This window comes from Scomber scombrus, chromosome 24 (genome assembly GCF_963691925.1).
Source record: "Scomber scombrus chromosome 24, fScoSco1.1, whole genome shotgun sequence".
NCBI lineage: Eukaryota > Metazoa > Chordata > Actinopteri > Scombriformes > Scombridae > Scomber > Scomber scombrus.
Window position 1 is genome coordinate 13,647,113 of NC_084993.1, and position 22,897 is coordinate 13,670,009.

Genomic DNA, 22,897 nt, shown 5'->3' on the forward strand with positions numbered 1-22,897 from the left:
AATAGTGGTCAGGTATTTTTCCAGGATAGGAGTGCTGTTGGTTTTTGCCAAAAATATAATGAAGTTGACTTGTATTTTATGCTTTGTATGTTCTCTGTTCTTGTTTGGAATTCATCAGGGGCAAACATTTTTACCCCAGAGGCCTCCAAACAGTCTAGTCCAACCATGGTCATAATCGCATTAAGAAGCAGAAACAGTCCAAAAATGTCCTCACATTGTAAAAAAATGACCTCACTGCAATGCACCAAATCTCAAACATGGACTCTTAAGGACAAAGTACACAACACACAAAAACAGACATACACACACACACTACACTGAGTCAGAGTCACTCCACTTTGGCACCTCAAGTGGACTAGCAAAGAGACAGGGACATGTGCGGGGTGATACATCTCTGGGATGACACCTCTCTTTGGTGATGAGCTGTGCAGTCACAGGCGTTTAGCTGTGATGGCGACACTGACAGAAGACAAAGCCACGGGTTTACGCAGAGCCGCCGGTGGTATCTTAGAGTGACACGTGGGTTATCGTTGACACGCCAACACTGCATCCCCGGCGCGTATTTCCCATGAACCTCTGTGCTGAACTGCACAGCTCCCAACAGATAGCGAGACAACAGATGAGGAAAGGTGAGACATTTATCTGTAAAAGGGGCCAGTGGTGGAAAAAGTCTGGGACAAAAGGTGGACGGGTGACCGCAGTGAAAATAAGACCACACATAACTTTCTTGTCATTCTTCTTCATCTGTTTTTACTTCAAACCCTTCCTACCTCATTTTCTGCCACTTTTCTATTGTGCCTTATGTTGTCCATTCATTCAGCGGTGATCTTTCTGACGGTCAGTCTTGTTCCATTGTCTTTTTCTGGCTCCCAGCCAGAGAAGAGATCAAGGGCCAACAAAAACAAGACCAGGCAGAAATAAACAGAGAGAATAGAAAGACAGAGAGGGTCATTCCTGGGTGTAGGCAGCCATTTGCCCCGGAGTGATCCGTGGATTAAGGGCCAAGGCCCGGTTGCTCGATCTAAATTGCTCCACATACTGAACAGATTAAGCTAAAAATGAATGGACCAACCGAGCTGATAGAGTCAGGCTTATGGGGGGATATTCTCCTTTCAAAAACACTCAGAGCAGCAGCGGCAGCAGCGAGGAAGCTAAAGACCGATGCCAGTTGGGAGATTATCATAGAGGGGAATTTATTTTTCACGGAGGAATACACTGATAGAATTGGCACGGGTATGCTATCAGTCATGCTACTGATTTAGCATCATTATCACCATCTAGATAAATAATCGTTGTCATGTTTGACTCCATTGTCATCATAATTAAGCTCATCATCGTTACCATTTTAATTATCATCGCTACTTTACTTCCATGACCATCACCCTCAGCAGCATCATCACCTTCATCTTTTTAGGCACGCTGAAAACTTGACAATGTCGGTCTGTCGGTCCACCGCGTTGCTCCCCAGAGGATCAATCCTGCTGACGTGAAATGCCACGAAAGTTTGGTGTTATCTGACCTTCCATCATTATTAGTTATCGTTATCTATTATTTGATTCCCAAGGAGACATCTTGATGAGAGAGAGACTTTGATACAGCTTTTCATGATCCCCAGAGGATGAATCCTACATACTTTGGTAAGCCCTGTTATTTTTCCTCTAGCACCACCATAAGGTTGGCATTTGCATTTTTTTAATTTTTCAGCTATTGGAGAGTTTGCCATGACATTTCATGCACAAAATCATGACACTCTGAGGATGAATTATAATACCTTTGGTGAACTCTTCATTTCCCATCTAGCATAGCCTGCCAGCAGGTTTAATTAATCCAGTACTTTATGACCAAATACCTGGAAGACTCATAAAATCTCCATCAGTTTCAGTTTTATTAGCATGATAACACATTTAACTAATGTGGCGAACATGGCAAACATTATAATTCAGCTGCAAAACATCAGCATTGTCACCCTGAGCATGTTTGCTTGCTTAATCTAGCTTGGCTTTAGTCATCAAGTTTTTTTTTAGAATTTATAGTTTCATTGTTCAATATTGATTTTAAAGATAAAAGTGAAAGTTATCTCACCCTGATGTGACTCTACTCACTGAAAGAGCATTCCTACTACTTAAACCCACACTGTAACTAGTTCAGCTAGCCTACAATTCATTCCTCTCTGTAGTCATGAAGGAGCTGATGGTGAGTGGATTAGGCTGCGTGGCATTTATTTAATGAATGCTGCACAGGCTACAGTACACTGAGCCTCTGACATGGGCTGAGGTCAAAGAACATACCTCATAGTAATACAGATCCTTTACAACCACCAGGGGAAATCATTGCTGGTTTGTTGGCAGGTCATGTAATTAACCATGTTAGCTTTCCTACACTCACAAAAGCTGGAGAATAAACCCTCATGTAGGTCCTAACCTTTAAATCCTGTGTCATAAAGTGGATGGGGGGCTATTTGACAGCGAACAACATCCCTAAGTTCTGCATGACAAAGCCAATTTTAAATGATTTAGGGCTGACAGTAGAGGAGGAATTGATGAGGTTTTCTATTGATTGAAGAGCAAAGTTCTCATTTCGCTGAACATCTCTGGAGCAGTTGGGAATTCAGTGTCTGATCTTGTTCCAGGCCAGTTCAGCAGGATGGATGTTTGCTGTCAAAGGAGCTTGATCCCAGGTTGAAGGCCAGTGTCCCTAATCACCACTCGCGCCTTCTAAAATCAATGTATCACTCTACCTCATGCAATGCTGAGGCCGGACCTCCTTGCATCATGAATGACAGCCTGTCATACCCTTACAGTGTTTGGTATTAGTCTACCTAATTAGCAGGGCCCAGAGCAAGGTTGCACTGTACAGTAATAACCATTTCTCTTTATCCAATACATCATAATGATGGTGATGATCCCATAGGGCAAAGTTGTAATCATTCACCTGCTGACTCAGCCCCAATTATAAACTGGCTGTTTCAGCTCTATCATTTTTCAACTTAGGCACTTCCTACACCAAAACCAAAACCAAAACCAGATAAAACATAGCTATTTCTTTATTTTGGACTTTTTGTAAATCCACTCCAACTAGTTCATTCAAATATCCCTGCAAGTTGTCCCTAGATCACCAAGTTTCAACTACATATTTTGTGAAGATGCAGGGATGAATTTCACCGTGACACTTTCTAGTGTGATTGTTTTTGAGTCACTCACAACATAAATGAAGCTTTAATATTACAGAGCTGCAGACTCATTTCTTGGATAGATTCATTTGACCATTAAATTGTCGGACAACGTGACTCATCTCACAGGAAATGTTTCCCCAAAGGCAAAGGCTCTTAATATTTCAGCGTGATAGAAATAATCACCTGGTTGCAGTTAAAGGAATACAGCTGGTGTCATAACCACAGCAAATATCTCTTTTGAAATGTTTTCAAACCGTCCAACCTCGCAATTCCCTCGCGAATTACCAGTAAGACCCACATCCCTCTTGCATTGTTTCATTTCCACTTAAATATTCATTATCCCTTTAACAGCATCATAGGGATTAAGCTTAATTTCCTTCTCTTACTGTGACTCATAAACCTAGCCTGTAGGATGCAGCCTCATAAACGGCATACACAGATAAGTAATGTTCCAGTTAAATGGAAAGTAAATACAGTTTTATCTATTTATAGCTATCAGTTCCCATAAACCACAGAGACACCTTACCAATAACATCTGGTAAGATATATTCAAGGTGCGCATGGAAACAAGGAGACTTGAGCACATTGGTATTTTTGTCACTTCTCAGCAAATAGACTGATTATCCCAAAATGAAAAATCTCATAAATCTGCCAAACCTGCTACCAGTGACATTAATGTGTTTCTCTGCTATATGCTAGAGCACATTTTAAACTGTAATGCAGAAGTATCTCAATCAGTCCAATAACATCTTTAGCAAGAAGCTCCAAATGGACCTTTTCAGATGACTTCTATCCAGATCAACTCTCTTGGCATAAGGCATGTTTAGGTGGACTACAGAGGTAATCGTGTTCCTTTGTTGTGGTTTAGTTAACATGTGACCAGTTGGTTGAAATATTCAGTCCTGGTAAAGGTGATATTGCAAACAATACGCTGAATATTGCCATGGAACACTTATCTTACATCGTAAATTGTTGTCAGTATCATAAATAATGGTGTTCCAGTGTATATGTGTCAGAAGTATGATTTTTTGGGGACATTTTTCATGTTTTCAATGACAATACAGTGACTATTTGGGCAAATGTATGAAGATTTTGCCAATATTGGTAATAATAATTAGACAAAGACTAAATTGAGCACATAAACCAAAAACATTTGGACAACAACAACTTTACTCAGGTCATTGGTAGGTGCAACTCCTGCCCAATGGCTGGATTGGCCTGATTGAAATGTATGGAAAATACTTCATTGTTTAGTGTGTGAATACAAAGAAAGCAATGATTTGTAGAATGCATCAAAAAGGTCTATTAGATCCATTGTGCTGTTTGACCACAGCACAGATGGGATCTCATCTGGTTCTTGTTAGCAGTGCTACCAGATTGGTCAGTAGATTGGTCTGACCAATGGGCAGCCACTTTGGTTCAGATTGAAGTATCTGTTCAGCTATTGGGTGGATCACCATGACATTTTCAACATTCATAGCACTCAGAGGATGAAACCTACTGCCTTGGTGATGTCCTGACTTTATCCTCTGGACACCATGAATGTTCAACCTCATGATGGCTGGTGGTCAAGGGTTAAAGCGCATGGAGCTGTCCAATGTGTGAAATGGCTCTGTAGGTTGTAACGTTCAATAGCTTCACTGTGACTTTTGGCCTGGCTCAAGGGCAATAATGCGGCTGTTTCCCCACTTTCCCTCTGCCTTTGTGTTGTAAGTGATGAAATAATGAAAGGCTCAAATTGAGGTCTTGGTAGAAAGAGCTTTTAGTGCAAACACATCTCTTCTAGATGGCTGTTTGAGTACAGGTTTTGTTTGTCGTGTTGGTCTTACAATCAAGATGTGAATCAGCCTTTTTCTTAACCTGGAGCATGCTCGCTTTTGTTGGGCAATATTGTGCCCTAAAGTGTTTAAGTGCATACAGTGTCCCTTTTATTTCTGCAATATTCTGCATTTATGTATTGAACCACAGTAATAAAGACTCTTAGTTTTAGATACGTGTGCAGGAGATACTTACTACTTAAGAATTATGTTCTCCTCTCAGTAAAAATGTGTTCTTCACCACCGGCTGTCCATTCAGTGAGCATATTACGAGCCTAAACACAATTAATTACTGTTGTCACTCCTTTTACTGTGAATATGACTTAAGGGCAGGCCTACCCTTTACCGTTTCACTGCTGTGAGTCGGTGAGTGGTGTTTGCTGGGTGACGGAGACAGAGAGAGGGAGGAGAGGGGGGAAAAAGAAAGGAAAAAAACAGATTTGTGTTGTGGATTATCTTGTTTTTTTATGGATTCAAATATCATTACAGTGTTAATTGTAGTAGCAAATTGGATGTGTGAAACAAACTGCAGATTAATAGTGATAAATACACTACAGCAGCCAATAGAATCGTTGCAAATAGGCAGGTTACAAGCTGCAGGGGTGAAAAGAATAACACGCCATATCCAAAGAAAGCTGTCGGTGTATGACAAGGAGAAAAGTGCTGAACAAAAAGCTGCCTTCAAATTGAATCTACTGTAGTCAGTGTTAAAACAAAATGTTGTAAAAAGCAGCATATGCAGCCTTCTCTCCAACCACACCCCTACACCCCCTCCCTCCTCCAAATGTCTGTGTGTTGTAAATCGTTTTCTCAATGGACCAGATGGAGGGAGAGCTATTGTAAGACCAGGACAGATGTTTCACTAGAATCTGGGTGTGTTTGTTTGCCTGTGCGTGTCAGAGATTGAGAGAGTGAAAGACACATGGGCAGCTAAATAAGAGTAAGAAATAAGTGGAGAGGGAGGGAGAGAGGGTATTAAAATGTTTAAACATGCAGTCCAGATTACCTGCTGATGTTTGAACACATGGCTTTGAATATGGCTTTTTTATGCAAGGTAAGGATGTTTAGTTTCTGTTGGACTGGTTCTACCACAATGCTTCATTGTTTTATTGTCATCCAAATGGGCAAAAGCAATGACAATTGTTATTAGGAATCCATTAAATATACAGTACAGTGTTGGTGAAAGTAAAAGTACATTCACTTTAGTCACTACTTTTAAATGACTTCATACCTCTACTCGTTGCATTTCAGAGGGAAATATTGTACTTTTTATTTGATTGCTGTAGTGATTTTGCACATAACATAATAACACATTTCCTGTAAGATATATTGCAAATTGACTCCATCCTGGTGATGTTGATGTGAAGTCACGTATTCTGCTTTGTAAAGAGTCTATAACCAACTCCAGCTCCAATATCTGCCCCACATTTTCATTTTCTTGTTTGTTGTCACCCTAAGATGTTATAGAACTAATGTATGAATTCTGTTTTTGAGTGTATATTCCCTTTAATGCTACTTTCACTTGACTGCCTCTCTGATATCACCTGACCCAAAGTCACATGTGCTTCATTAGAGAGATTTTCTCTTGTTCTTCTCTCTCTGTCTCTGTTTACTATCAAACACATTCTGGGGATAATTGGAAAGATTTGGTCACCACGCTTAAATGTGACGCTTTTTCATCCTATTATTTCTTTTAATGATTATTATTGTTAAGATTTTGATGCATATCCCATCCAACAAAAGCAGAGGTAAAGCCTAACTACTTGTAATGGCACTTGTCTCAGGTTTGATGACAGCAACCTCCCATGTTGTTGTGTCTCCTAATTACAGCATGTCATGTGTCATGCTGTAAAAGCAACTAAGTCTTTCCCTTGCCTCTTCACTCTGTTTAACTCTCCTATAAAAATGCCTCAGAAGCAGTAGCAGCAGCAGCAGCAGTGAAAGTGAAGCATCTCGGGCAGCACCATGGTCAGCGCCTGCTCGTGCACAGCAGCGGGCCTCCTTACTCTCTGCTCTGCTCTGCTCTGCTCTGCTCTGTCAGTTGATCCCCGGCACATTTTTATGCAAACAACGTGAGGAAAGTAAAGCGGAAACTCGAGGCTAGACGAGACATTTAAAACACACGGCGGGTTGGACCTAATAGTGTCCAGAGGCTCAACATTAATGAGACACGCGATACACCTGCGCGCGCTGCCCTGACGTCAGCCCTCCCAGCACTGCCGGAGCTCGTGACTCACAAAGTAGTCACAGGTGCGCCAAAAGTAATCACTCATTAACGTCAAAAGTTATGTTTCTACCTAATTTGTTGCCGTTTTGTTTAATGAGGCTGCTCCTTTTCAACGCTGGCGTCGTACAATTGAAGTAACGTGAGTACTTTTAGTAGGAGAAATAGTTAAAAATGGCTAAATTTGACCTGCTGTGCGTGGAAGAATATAGGTAAAGGTGCTGAATTTGACGTATGCTAACTATAACGCAGCTAATTACACACAATAGAGTAGCAACTGAGCTAGCAGTTACGTTACAATTACTCAGTTACCATTCAGCCCTGCCCCTACTATCTCTGCCTCCGTCTGCTGCTTTGTCTACGCATCCATGTGGGTTTCTCCCCTTCGCAGTTACAGTGTCCGTCAGCTTCTCAGCCATTGGCCTCAGAGACCATCAGTCTCCTCTTCACAACAATAGACCCAGGCGCGCACACACGCACGCACACGCGCGGCCGCTCACGCACGGGCGCAAAAACACGCACAGCGCTTTCGAGGAGCGACGGTGAAATGTTGGTTAAACTGCGGTTTACCGACTCCTTTCTTTCCAGCTTCACATCGGCGAGGAGCGCAGGGAAGCCTCTGCGATGCACTCAACCGGGGACCCGTCGGAGTTGAAATAAGGGGAAACACGGGGGGTAAGGGGAAGAGAAAAAAAAGAAACAGAGAGGGGGAGATTTTTTTTTTTTCTTACGAGGATGACTGACTGGTGACAAAGAAAACGGGGAGCCCCTCTGGCTTTGGTTGTCGCCCGCTAGAACTTGACGGAAGGCGTTTTGGGGGACTGGCTTGCTCTCACTTGGACAGCCAAAGATTTGTTATCATTATTATTTTTGGAAGGGAATCATGCCTGTCCGGAGGGGTCATGTTGCGCCACAAAACACATTTTTGGGAGTAATAATTCGGAAATTCGAGGGACAAAGTGAGTACCTTCTCCTGCTGTCCAGTGTTGTGTGGATGCGCTGTATTGTGCTGCCTTCCTTTTGTGTCCTGCTGCATCCTTACAATAATTAATAATAGCTTAATAGGCCCTCTTTGGATACAGATTGTTAGACTAATTCTTTTTTTCCAGTGATTTTCATGAGTTCTATGTTATAGATCTATGAAAAGTAATTATAAGTTAAATATCCAGTTATCTTGTCCAGGAGCCTGCTTGTCTTATAGTTCTGTATTGCTCTTGTACTCTTCTCCTCCAGTGGAAATTGTAAATTAAAAAGCTGAATGTGAGAAACAAGGTTGGATTATTTTCAGATTATATCCCATAAATGTCTTCAGTCGCCCTCATGAAATCCTCCAGTTGTGTTGAGTTTTCATATTCTTTGCTTTGTTGCTACACACCATGCTGGAGGCCTATTGAATAAAGCAAAAGGAATAATCATTTGTACCATAAATCTGCTGTTACAGCTGAAAATGCGGGAGAACGGGCTCCGTTCACATGCTATTATATTTCAACTAAAATATGGAATAGTAGAGTAGGATTCCCCAAACAAAGAAGATGGCTTGTGATGCAGATGAGCTACAAAGGATAGATTCTATTTGTCAACAACAGAAAGTACAATAATCTAGCTGTCATAATTATGAACACATAATTTATTAAATAAGTTTAATAAATCCAGTCTGCTTATAAAGTTTCAGTGTTTATTCACAGAGCTGAACAGCTGAGCAGCTATATTTAGGGATGCAGTGGAGGATAATCTCACATAAAACCATATTTTTGTGGATTAAAACAATTTTCATAATCTCTTATATCCTGTTTATGTATTCATTTCTTTAATAACCAATTTACAGTAAATTGGACTTGTAAAATGATGTGATGTTCTCTCATGAACAAATTAACATTCTTCAATTTCCCCTTCACAGATAAGAAATTCATCATAGCCAATGCCCGGGTGCAGAACTGCGCTATCATCTACTGTAATGACGGCTTCTGTGAGATGACGGGCTTCTCCCGGCCGGACGTCATGCAGAAGCCGTGCACTTGTGACTTCCTGCATGGCCAGTTCACCAGTCGGCACGCAGTGGCCCAGGTGGCCCAGGCGCTGCTGGGCTCAGAGGAACGCAAGGTGGAGATTACCTACCACCGCAAGGATGGTGAGTACCGGGTTGTCTGTCTGTGCTCAGTTTTAGTCTTAGTTTAGAATGTCTGCTGCTGTCACTCCCTCTCTCCAAAAGTAATGTTTTATTCTCTTTTCCACCTTTAGACTTGTAAGAATGGCTTAAAAACACTTCAGATTTGTGTTAACAGTGTTTGAATTAGGTTTAGTTGTGTGCTGCACAGGACAGAACCAACTGCAGTGTTAATGCAAGATACACAGATGTGTGAAAGGTGACTTTTACATTGTCTAACACTCGAGGTACACAGTGGGTAATTTTTAGTTCTGAGTCGGCTCTATCTGGAGCATTTTGCAGCAGCAAATCACTGAGGGCACCCATTTAGAGCCCTGAAGGGGGGCGGGGAGCCGCAAAGGTTTCCTTTGCTGTGAAGTCCAGTTTTGAAGTGATGCAGTCGCTGGGTGGCTGGGAAAGATGTTCATTATAGTCTGCACTGGATAGGGCAACCTGGGAAGGATGTAGCTCACTTCCCTAAAGACTAACGGGGAGATAGTTCACATTAGAAGGTGTGTGGTTTCACTATTTGCCCTCTCCTCCTTCTCTCAGTTCTCATCTCCTCCAAGAAAAGAATCATGTCTGAGCAGTGCTGTATAAACAGATGTTACTCAGCATCGATTCAGCCACAGGATCTGATGTAAACATTTGAGCACAGCGTTAGTATTCACAACCCTGACGACTGTCTGTGAATGACTATGACGGAATATCCACCGTTTAAATAATCTATTGGCGTGCATATGCTGCTTCTGAATACTGCATGCAGATCATGACTTGGCATGACAGCTGGTATTGTTTTGACGAGTTAGAAGGCGAGCTTCACAGTGAAAGTTTAAACCAGTGGCATCAACTGTGCTGGTTCAGGGAGAGTTCATGTAGCGACCTTTAACAATGACATATGTATTCAGATGATTAATCCTCCTTGCATAACAACTATAGGCTGGTAAAGTTTCACTATGGCAGATATGAGACTTAATAGTTTTCTATAGTTCTTGTTTTATATGTATGAGCTCAGTGTTTGACTTGTTATATGTTTGAGGATCCCAGTGGAAATAAACCATTCATCTGTGTTTTTATCACTGATGATTGTTGATACTGCAGTGGAGTTATAGCAAACTTTTAATGACCATACAAATTCACTCAGCCACCCACTGTTGATTGCAACACATCAAGTATGCTGTATTTTGGCAAAAGAAGAATGAAACTATTCAGTCCCACGGTGCTTTTTAGCTGAGCCTATAGGAGACAGAATCTCTTTATGTGTTTAATTGTTGCTGCAGAAAAGACAGTTTGCAAAAACAAATAACCTAAACCAATACTCGTGGCCAATATCTTGGATTGCTGGATGGAAGACGGTTTGTGTAAGTTATTTAGCTATATAACAGTATATTATCAAAATATCCATAAAATCTCTGTTAAACACCTGAAACACCTTTCTCAGTAACATCTCAAATATATTTATTGTTTGCTAATGTATCAAACAATAATTACTGAATAAACCACTTCCTATAAAAACCTTGATTAGGCCAGCTGCTTCCTGGCAGTGGAAACAGAGTCACCCTGTTTGGCTCCTGATCTGTGGAAAGAGTTAAAATTTGATCTCTGCTCACAAACAGATGGCTTTTTTTCATGGATAATGAAAGAAGATGCTGTCGGGGAGATTTTTTTTTTGGACATTTGATGTGTGACAGGAGCTCTGGATCAGTGGCAGTGATGTGGTGGTCTTTAAAGATTGTGTGTGTGTGTGTGTGTGTGTGTGTGTGTGTGTGTGTGTGTGTGTGTGTGTGTGTGTGTGTGTGTGTGTGTGTGTGTGTGTGTGTGTGTGTGTGTGTGTGTGTGTGTGTGTGTGTGTGTGTGTAATTCACACTCATGCAGGTATAAGGAAAACCAGAGAGAAAGAGGTGATGTAGACTCAGTTGAAGACGGTTTACAGACCATTTACAGATGATAGTATCCTTGGAGACACTGATGTGTGGGGTCAAAGGTTAAAAGCGTGTGATAAAGCGTTACAGAAGAATGTTTGGGGGAACAGGCAAAGTGGAGATATCAGCTTATTTTTCAGTCCCCTTGAAAATGTCAATATGAAACCCATAACCTTGTTTTATAGTCTTTACTGAACTGGAAAAAGACCCATAGTGACCAAATAAGAAGCTCGATCTGTGTCATAAATACTACAACTGGCCATTGCTTTCCAGTGCCTGAGTTAACACCCTGCAGCATCTCTTATTTTATGTTTTCTACAAATTTCACACAAAAAAATCCATTTTGTACAAGTTTGTACTTCACCGCTGCTTTTCAGATGGACATTTTATACTTTTTACTCCACCTCATTTATCTGACAGTTATAGTAACAGTTAATATTTTGATGATTGATGTTGAATTTTTTCTTCAGGAGCTTTCGCGTGTGATAAAAGGTGTCCCAAAAACGTTCTTGTTAACTCAGCAGAATATTGCACAGTTGCGAGCACCTTCATGCAGGTTCTCCAGATGTTCTGTCGAGGTATTTTTAAAAATCAGCGCACAGGAACCATTAGTGAGCACTCCTATAAGTGAACAGCATTGCTTAACAACAAGATAACATTATGTGGAAACCTTCTGGGAATATTTGTTGAACTAATTAACCAAACAAGAATGTTGTTTGAAGGCTATAAAAACATGTTGGTACCAGAAAGCAACATAAAGGGGAATATGGGACCAACTACTCTACTTTCACATTTTATACTTTGTTGTTTTAGTTGACCTAAGTTCAGAATAGAGGACTCTCACTCAAAATGGAGTATTTTTGAACTGTATTAGTACTGCGTTAAAGGATTTAAGGACGTTAGACTTGAGCATAACAGGTCTGATGTCTCTGTAGGCCGGTGTGTGTGTCAGCATAGCCAAGCTGGGGGTTCAGTCTGCATCGATCCGCTGAGCAAACAGCATTAATGAGGACACAAATACCTTCATGTTGCATTGATCTTCAAAACCGGTGCATTGGAGAGGGGAAATCAATGACGGCCCAACGCCCTGCCTCCACTGGCTGGCCCACGGGAGACTTGGATAAAAAGAACGGAGGGCTTCTGACTGTCGGACCCTTCAGTGAGGAGAAAAGGCCTCATTACCATTCGTATCCTGTGCCTCTAATTACCTCAGTGTTTTCCTCTCACCTGACTCAGAGCATCTCCAGGGAAGGTCATACACCTGTTTCAGCGAGACAGACCGCTCTTATAATGTTTTTAACGATAAGAAAGTATTACTGTGCAGTTATTCAGAGATCCTTTATCTTTGCAGTTTCCACTTTAAATCATGTAATCTGCAAACAACGAGGTGTTATATTTATGTTCCGTTTAAATCTTCTTCTGCTACTTCTTCTACTTCTAGTATAAACAAACAAACACATTTATTAATGGATAGCCCCTAGTATGTGGAACCTTTAATAATCTTGGACTGTGTAACATTCATGTGATCAAATTGAGAATTAAATTTACATCTTAATGGTAGGTCTTTGAAATACAATAGCAATGGACAAAGTGAAAAAGAATGACAACAATAAAACCACAATAAGACTTAGGCAGTATTATTTGTCTAACTCAGAGCAATACTGCAATAAAAACAAACCAAGAGACTGAAACATGAGATAAATTAAGACTAAAGGATTCCAAGTCGTGACCATTCAAGTTAGTCAAGTTACAACGTGGCCATTTTTGCGTAACCGCTTTTGTCCTTCCCGCAATCCAACACTCACACTCATATACACACACACACACACACACACACACACACACACACACACACACACACACACACACACACACACACACACACACACACACACACACACACACACCAACAGATCTCAGGCCCTATACCTATTGTCTGCTGTGTTGGAACTCCAGGGGAAATGTCATTGCCGCAAGCTGATTGCTCCTCTAGTAGTGGACCATTGGGGGTTTCTAGGAGGCAATCTTTTTCTTTTTAGTCCTGTGACCCGGGGTCTGCATAAACGCATCGCCCACTGTCCTTTGCAGTCCGTGAAGGAGATTCTGCTCGTCAGCACAATCTCCAGCACATTCTTAATGCTTTATGATTTGTGCCTTCACTTCCTCTACTAGTACTGCTATTTTTTGCCCTCCACTGCTCACATTTCTATGACCTCTGTAGAAGTAGCTGTCATTTACAGTAAGGTGCAGAAGTTGATTCCAAATCCCCGTACTTGACATTTAGAAACTGAGCTGTTTACTGCACTCGCTTCAAGAGCAATCTCAAATTCAGAAGAGGCATGTTATTCTCCAATTTGACTTTTATGTCATTTTGATTTTTGTCAAAGGCCACCCTTAAGGTTTCACATACTTTCCCAAAGTATTGTACTTTATATTTAATGTTACTGTTTTGTACTGACAGACTTGATTTCCAAACTGTTGAAATAATAAGAGAGTCTTGTAGATGTGGTATTCTCATCTTGTAAGTCATTTTTCACCTGCATAGCTTAAGGCTCTTTGTAATGTGAGTGACTGTTATTTATTTTATAATTACCCCAGAAAAATGTTCTCTGAGCTGTGCCTCTACTTAACTCAATCAACACCTGGAAAAGCAGAGTGACGCATATTGCTTTAGTCTTTAGTGATGAAAAAAAAGACAGTGCACATGTAAGAGTAGAGAGGATACTGCAGTAGTATATATATATATATATATATATATATATATATATATATATATATATATAATCTTGAACATGATAATCCTCTTTAACATCATTTTTCATAGTGCGATTTACTATTGCAGGGTTGTAATGTAACCCAACAATGAATCCTCTCATATAGTTTGAAACCTTTGCTGGTCTTATGTCAAGAGTTGATTCCTCTCTGTGGTAATTTTACTTTAGCAAAGAACCATTTGAAGAACTCCTCATACGTATTAGGCTCCATAATGAGCAATACAGCTGAGGGTAAAAGGAAGAAACCTCAGAATGAATCATTTTACATTCAGTTAGTAATTGACAGAGTCACTCTGTTATGTGGCCTTACAGTAAATGCTGGAATGTTGCCAGATTTTGGATGTGGGGTTTTGTTTTGTTTTGTTTTTCTCCCTCTGGCTGTGTTTTGTTAAAGATAGCCATATGGTCTATTTAGATGCTAATGCTTCTCAATGTAATTACACACAAAATAGCGAGGGGTTGGATTTTCAAGATCAAATCTGTACTCATCCAAAGAAAATGCAAATGACTAAAAAAAAAAAACAAGACCAAGAAGCACAGCACCTGTTTCAGATCTTATATTGATGAATGCACTGTAATTAACTACAATCATCGATGCAGGGTGGCTCAGTAGTGGCTGGAAATTTTGGCAAGTTTGGCGTGTTGGTGGCATTTGTAGTCTATGGAATCCTTCACAATAAAATTTCCAATATGTTGGCTATGGAAAGAAAGCTCTCCTGATTTTCCTGTATCCCTGTCGGTACCCGACCAAGCAAATAATCAAGGCAGGTGGCAAACGTCAAACCAACCGTGCAAACTATTTAATCATATCCTTCTGCCTGCTTTTATCGAGGGATATACAGTACATCAGTGCCCCTGGCTGGTGACATCACATCGGGGTCATCTTATCTCCAAGAAGGCTAGCTGAGATGGGATTAAACACACTTCAATGCAGGCTTATCATCTGGGAGGAAGAGTGCTGGAAAATGCCGAGGGAGGTGGACCAGAACCAGGCCTAATGGGAGCGAAGGCATCCCACGGGTAGTACATTGTGGGACAGCCTGAAAAATGGAGACCACACCTGCCCTTGGTACAGATGGCCTCTGATGATTCAGATTAATGCCTTGATAATATGAGCCTGGACTCGCTTTTCTCCAACAGGGGACTGCACCTGCCTCATTTAAATACCAGAATCCTCCTACCTAAGATCAATGAGATATGATTCATCCGCAAAAGGACTTCTATGCATTAGTGAATCTTGGCTGGATACCTCAATCGAGGACATGAAATCAAAATAGAGAATTATGTTTTAGTCAGAAAACCGATATAATTAATATGCAGATGAAACTGCAGTACTGGTTTCTCATAAAGATAAAAACATGTTTGAAAGTACACTGACTACAGAGCTTCTTTATGTCAGCAGGTGGATGACTGATAACAAGCCATTTAGGGAAAAAGGGAACCCAAACTGTTTGGGTCAAAGATAAAATTGAAACGGTCCCTGGTTTTAATGTTGTGGGTGGTGACATTTGCAGCTAAGGAGGCAGTCAGTGGCGTTGGATGTTTGTTGGACTAATATCAGGAGTGGGCCAAGCTGAAAAGATGCTCATTAAGGTCAATCAAAGAGCACGCTTCTTAGCCACAATTTCACATTTTCTGTCCAGGAAAGCAGTGTTGATCCAGGCAGTTTTACACTTCTCAAAACAAGGTGGTTAGGGTTATTATGAATCTCCCCATGACAATTCACATGGCCCCTTCTCAGTTTGAGAACCTTGGGTGTTTGAAAGTACAGGACTGAGTCTCTCAGATCAAGTTTTACATTGTTCATAGGATTTTGTATGGGGCTGTGCCTTAATAGGTGAGGGATATTCAGGTTATATACCGTAGAGTATTTTGTCTTATCGTAGGGTATCTGTCTTTCTTTTCTTTTCTTTGTTTTGTATTGATGTAGTTTATTTTAAGCATTATTCACAGCCCCAGACCCAGTGTATAATCTGCTGAGAACATTTAATGTAATGTTGATGCATTGATATATTTATTTCTGATGTACAGAGTTTAATTTAGTTTTATTAACTGAGTGGCGAGTAGGGCCAGACATTGTCCAACAAGACACTGAGGCAGAGATTGATGTTGTGTTATCCTGACTTTTTATTTTATGTAAGCACTCCACACCCTGCCAGAGCTGGATTTTTTTCATGAAATTGTCATGTAGCATCAATCAATCAATCAATCAATCAATCAATCAATCAATCAATCAATCAATCAATCAATCAATCAATCAATCAATCAATCAATCAATCAATCAATCAATCAATCAATCAATCAATCAGTGCTTCTCAATTGACTACCTTTTAGTTATTAATGGATACATTCAGTGCTGCAAATAAATTGCCTAAATTAGAGATTACACATTTAGATCTGGTCTTAAAGGCAGCTTAAAAAATTCACTTAGTAGAAATAAACTGTTCTAACAACGCAGCACATATTTACTCTGTGTCTCTCCATTCACATAATCACAGTATCTTGCTTTCCATACTAAAGAGCAGGCTCTCAGGGTCTGAGGTTTTTCAAGAAATCCATAAGCTCAGTACATGGTAAAAGCTCTAACTGTCAAATAGCAAATGAGACTGCAAATGTCACGCTATAAATAGATGAAAGTTGGTCGTGCTTCAGTGATGCTCACCAAGATTCTTTTTTTTTTTTCACCTTTAAATGTCTCATATTAATGTAGAAACTTCAGATTGTGATTATCACTCAGTATAACCCTTAAAAGACATAAGTCAACTTTAACACTAGAAATAGCTCAGATTGGGCACCTAGGCATTACACTTCAAAATCATCATTATCAGACCCTGCTATAGATGATCCATTCTCTGACATGTTATCTAATATAGATCTGAATTGTACATACACCTTCAACAAGCAATTATTGTCAGTATTGAAATCTAGTTGTAATTTTAAACTGATTAATTGAGAAAATGCCAATGACAAAAGCCCACAGTCCAAAGTGACATACATTCCAAAACCTATTCATATATTATTCAGTATTTGCTCATTTATTTCCTGTCAGTTGACTAATTGATTAATCAACTGTTTCAGCTCATGTCGTAAATTTAAATCTTGTCATTTACTTAATCAGTGAAATGATCAGATTTATTTGGCCTTGTTTTAAGTGACTTAGGCTGACACTATTTTCATACAAAATGACAGAAACACCTTTAAGCTCCATGTGGCGTTAATTGCTCAGCCTTGTTGATTTGCCCTGTACCACATCAGGAAGCTCAGACTCTACTTGATTGAACATGCAGCACAACTCCTGTTACAGGCTCTCGTAATATCACGCCTTGACTAATGCATCTCCTTACTGGCAGGCCTCTCCACGTGTATTTTCAAACCTTTGTAGACGATCCAGAACGCTGCAGCACATCTGGTCTTTAACCATCCCAAAGCAGCACATTTCACCCCGCTTTTCATATCCCTCGACCGGCTCCGGCTGCCATCCCATCCCCCATCCCATCAAATTCAAAACTCTGACACTCGCTTACAAAACAGCAACTAAAACAGCTCCCGCCTACCTGAACTCCCTCATTCAAGTGTACGCTCCCTCCCGCTCAATACACTCTGCCAATGAAAGGCACCTGGTGCAACCGCCAGAACAGGGCCAGAATGTTCTAATCTATAGAACCCCTTATTGGTGTTGTCGTGTGTCTCCTGACTATATCACTGCTTGTGTCGTATCAACTCTCAGATGTCCATCACTCCAAACTCCAAACAAACCATTGAACCCTTGGATACATACCAGGGTTTAAATAGCACATTTTTAAACTGCTTGTCTTTATGATGGCCATTATTCTGTCAGAGTCAATGCTGCTAATTCAACTCCACCATATTGTGTGAACTGCCTTTAAGAATAACAAGCAACTAGTCAATAAGGCTCTATAGCCTCAAAGCATGTCGGACGTGACGACTGATGATGATGATGATGATATGACTCTAGGGTTGGACAGTGTGACAAACCCTCCTCTGTAAGAGCAATTCTCGTAGATCCACTGCTGTGCAAACAAGATTAGCTCCGTTTTTGCTTGCGCTCTCTTTCACGTTCTCAGATGTAGCCGTGTTTGAAAGCATACAGTCGACAGCTCGTGTTTCCGAAAGACGTGCATGATAGGAGAAAGAATGAGCAGCAGAGAGGGAAATGCGGGGAAAGTGAAAGAAAGTAGAAGAGCAGATGCGGCGGGGGAGAGATAAGGGGTAACACAAAGTTAACCTTAGGAACTTACACAAGACAAGAAGAGGGCGGGGATGAAGGAAGCAGCGCTCATCTTAAAGTAATTGTGATATGTGTATCTGCAAGAGATGAAGTGAGTGAGCAGGCAAGAGAGAGTAAATGAAGGTGTCAGAGAGAGAGAGAAATCAGGTGCAGAATATCAGATGGCTTCTTCCTTTGCGCCCTCTTGAATCTAGTCCAGCAGCTTGACAACTATTCAATTATGGATGGCCCTAGTTCTGTCTCCAACACCCTCTGTCTGTCTCTCTGCACGGGGTGTTACCTCTTTAGGGCGCCGTAAAAAATGATTCTCAATTGACCGCCCTAAAAATGGTGTCAATTATTAGAGTTCCCAACATAGACTCAAACCATCTAGGTTTGGTTAAATAAAGGGGGTCGCCTGGCAAATGGCGTGTGACTCTGAATGCGGGCCATCGGCTCGCTCTCATCAGTTCTCATGAGTGTGAGAGAAAGCAACGTAATGAGCAAGCTCCCCACACTCAATCTAAAGTGACATGGACAGATTCGTGTTTGAGCAAAGGCTTTGATTTCCTCTATGTTCATGGCTCACAGTGGATCCCTTTTTTTATAATGAGTCTCTTCAATGGCTTCCCCATGCTGCTGGCAGAGGGAGAGGCTACAGAATTACAGATTGGTCATTTACAAGGAAAGCAGATTTATAGTTACTCTCCCTGGCTGCTACAATTATATACTTGAGTGGTTTAAAACACACAAAGCAGAGGGATGTAAAGAAGAGGCATACCTTTGCTGTGTGCTTCTCCACCAATATTTTTATATACCTCTCTGTGACCACATGCACATTTTTGTGCTATTCAGATGAATTTCCTCCTGTCTATCACACCCCCACTTTCCCATCCCTATAAAAAAAAAGTCTGTGTGCAGAACAGCATAGTGTTGTCCTGGCAACCGTCGAAAGAGCCATGATATATCATCCTAACTCTCAAATCCGTCCTGGCATGTCTGCCTATGGGGCTCAAAGCTGGAGAACAGAACAGACTACCGGGACACAGTCACACAATCCTGAAAGTGTCATCAAAACCTGAATCTGAGTTAATTTGCCAAGTTCAACGAAGGCAGAGGAAATTGATTTGGTGATGCCGGTGTAGAGTCATACTAACACATGTTCATAGGCACACCCATTATGAGAACAACAGGATCTCATATATTGTACTGCAGAATGATATGGAACCCTTCAGGGGAGTACGACAATCATTTGAATTCACGCTTCTTTGAAATGAATTCCTACTGTAATTGTGTAAAACCTTATTAAAAAAGAACAAGTGTCTACATGCTAGCGGCTGTTGTAGGTTGTGCTTGGGCATGGAGGTGCTTACAGTTAATATTGAAGTTAGCATGCTAACATGCCCACAATAACAGTGAAAAAATGCTAAAATTTGTTTTAATAACATGCTAAGATTTGCTAACTAGCACTGAACACAAAGTACATGTAATTAGTTTTGTTGAGTATTTACCATCAACTATAAATCAAAGTATCACACAGATACAGATTCTGACCTGATGATGGTGCTAGATAAAAGTCAGGATCACCACGGTGATTGCAGTTTACCCTGTGTGGACCATGAATATCTGTATCAAATTCAATTGAATGCAGTAGCTGTTAATGTATTTGTGTGTGTGAACCATCCCTAAAGCCCACGCCACTGGCATGGCTGAAAACAAGCTTTGATGATGGCTTTATGAAACAAGTTGTCTATTTGTATGCTCTTCATTTATATTACATATACTAATGGAGGCAAGTATCATTACTTATTGATTTATTGGCACTCAATATATATTCTGCAGTGACCATTAAGTCAACTCGAGTATACATTATCAAAATGTTTAGAACTGTAAAATAACATTTCGGAAAGCTTCAATAAAATCATTCAGGATATACAGAAATCAAGACGATCACTTTTCAGGTTTTTAGTGGAAGCATTCATACACATACGTTTTACAGGCTGCTGTGGACATATCAGCAGTCAGTCATATAACTGTCTGATATACAATATTTTATGATTGCCAGTATCATCCAGATATACCAGCTTAACCTTAGCTTGTACTAATGGAATCTATTTGACAGCCATGCTGTACAGGCACTGTGCCAGTGAATAAATGTAGGTCATTTCGATGTTGGATCTATGGATAAGGGGCCACACGCACTGCCATTATGTGACAGTATTACCACTAACAGACAGTAAACAGTCTGACAGCCCCCTCCCCCGACCTGCTCCTGCTCAAACACCTTGCTTTCAGCTCCTCTCCCTCCCCCTCATCTCTCCTCAGTCTTGCCTTACTGAGGGGCTCACAGCTGTACACCAGGCAGCTCCACGCATTGGAGACACCATTTATCCAGCTGGATGTGAGCAAGGATAATTATTTCCCCCAGATTATATAGATTTTTTATAATGCTAAGAAATCCCAATTCCAGCAGTTCTCACATGAGCGCCGTTAAAAGGTTTATTGTTGACTCAACCCCCCTCCAGTCAACCACTCATACTCGTCAGCTTGTGAATTCAGACCATGATCCCTGCTTTTCTCTCATTCATAGATTGGATATGCAGAGAGCAAATCTGTGAATGAACAGCCATTCATTTTTTCCCCCCCTTGTCAGGCAGTTTCATTCATCAGATCACATGCTATAGCCTGATTGTTTTCATTCATGTAGCTGATGTATAAGATTAGGTCAAGTCCTTGGTGTATTTGTGAAATGAAAGTATAAGTGATTATATTATTTTTATCAGCATTTTCTCTCCAAGATGTTGCTCAGAAGCGTTCTTCAATTCCTCTTTGGTTTATCTGCAGATTTGACAGGTCGCAAGGTCATTTATATATTGATGTTAGTATCTTCACACCCAGGCCCTCGCAGCACTCAGCGTTTGACCCTTTGAATCAGATGACTCAAACATTACTTCTACTGGCCGAATTATGTGAAAGCCGACGTTTTTGAATCACCCCCTGTTTTTAGAAGCCCAACACTAAATGCCAGGCAAAGGATCAGCACTGTGCGGCGCCCGCGGAGTCACTTTGATGGAGATTGAATCAGCAAGCCCTTAGAGTCAGAGGGGACAGCCTACGGCCACTGGCCTGTTTCATCACAGCTACCCGCACTCTCAACAAAACCTGACATTCGCAGATTATCAAGCCGTTGGTCCATGATGGTCCAACCCTGACGTTTCTCTGAGGCCTCCGATTCATCTTTGTCCATTTGAGTCCTCTTCTGTCCAGCTGAGACACACCAGGGCTCATATTGTTGTTGTGTTTGCCTCATTCTTTCACTGTAGGCAGACAGATATAGGGATTACTGATTCCTTGATAAAAGTAATTTAGCATTGCAGTGCTACCATCAGACAAGGGTGACAGGAACTGGGGCCTGTCAAGCCTGTATAGTGTTCTTTAATCCAATCTACAGGAGCACTTATATACCACTGATGGTGTGATTGCTCTTGCCTGTATATATGCCATGCCCTCAGTCAGTGCAGGTTCAGAAAATTGAATCATCTTTATATTGTATGTGGGAGAGAGAAATTCTGATATGTATCAGCTGATATTCTTTATTTTGTAACAGAAAAATAAACATTTTTGACGATATCACATGTTCAGTTATTAAAGTTGTGGCCAAGATAGTGTATGTGCAGAGCAGGACATTATGAAAGTTACACTTGTTTTATTATCCAAAAACATTACTACACTGGAATATTTATTATTATAATGGTTCATTATAATTGGCTGGTAAGCAAGGGTTCTCCTTTACAAAGTTCTGATTAAGTTACTCTCAGCAGATACAGTAGCGTGTAATCAGTTTTCAAGTATTCATTTTGATTCATTTACCAGTCCTACTTTATTTCTGTCTGTAGAACCCAAGCTACACAAATCATTTTCCTACCACCATTCATGTCAGTAGACTGAAAAATGCTGTTTAAACTGCTTCTGTGACTGTGAGGAAATGCTGCTGCAGAAACAAGACAAACAAATAATGCATTTCACTGTCATTTGCTTTTTTCAGTGTGCACACGTTTATATTTTTTCCACCCAATAAGTTTTCTAATGTTACCAATTCTAGCCAGATGCCCTGTTATGTGATGTTCAGGCATTATTAATAAGTCACAGATTTAGAACTCTGAAAAGTTGTTGTCTCAGCTCAATTTTAACTTTTCATGCAAACTGCTGATACAATTTCTCTACAACAAACTGTGTGTATGCACAAAGTCAGAAATATGCATATGTGTTCTTTTCATTGAGCATATGCATAGTTGTGTTTTATGAATTTCAGTCATTATAAAAGTGGGCACACATGCGCAAGCCTTATTTCCACTCCTACTATGAACCTTTAATACAAGAAGACATCATTAATCATGTTTTTGCATATCTACATGCTGCCTGCTCCAGCATTCCTCATACCTGAAACAAACTGGAAAGATGAAGTACAGTTTCACTGATTATGTTGCATCAGTGAGGTTCTCCAGCAATGCCAGAGCAGCTGTCATTATGGCAGCCATTACTCATGGCTGTGCCTATTTATAGCACCCATGTCATTAATGAATCACATGTATTTAAATTGATATCTCAGTCGTCATT

At 40.6% G+C, this 22,897-nt stretch overlaps 1 protein-coding gene across 1 annotated transcript in view; it reads left to right on the forward strand.

The window, feature by feature from the left end:
• The first annotated feature begins 8,096 nt into the window (after positions 1–8,096).
• Positions 8,097–22,897, forward strand: part of kcnh7 (potassium channel, voltage gated eag related subfamily H, member 7) — a 66,235-nt gene continuing 51,434 nt past the window's right edge. The window contains exons 1-2 of the mRNA XM_062445541.1: positions 8,097–8,172; positions 9,111–9,341. Coding sequence (XP_062301525.1) covers positions 8,097–8,172; positions 9,111–9,341 — 307 coding nt within the window. The remainder of the gene's footprint in view (positions 8,173–9,110; positions 9,342–22,897) is intronic.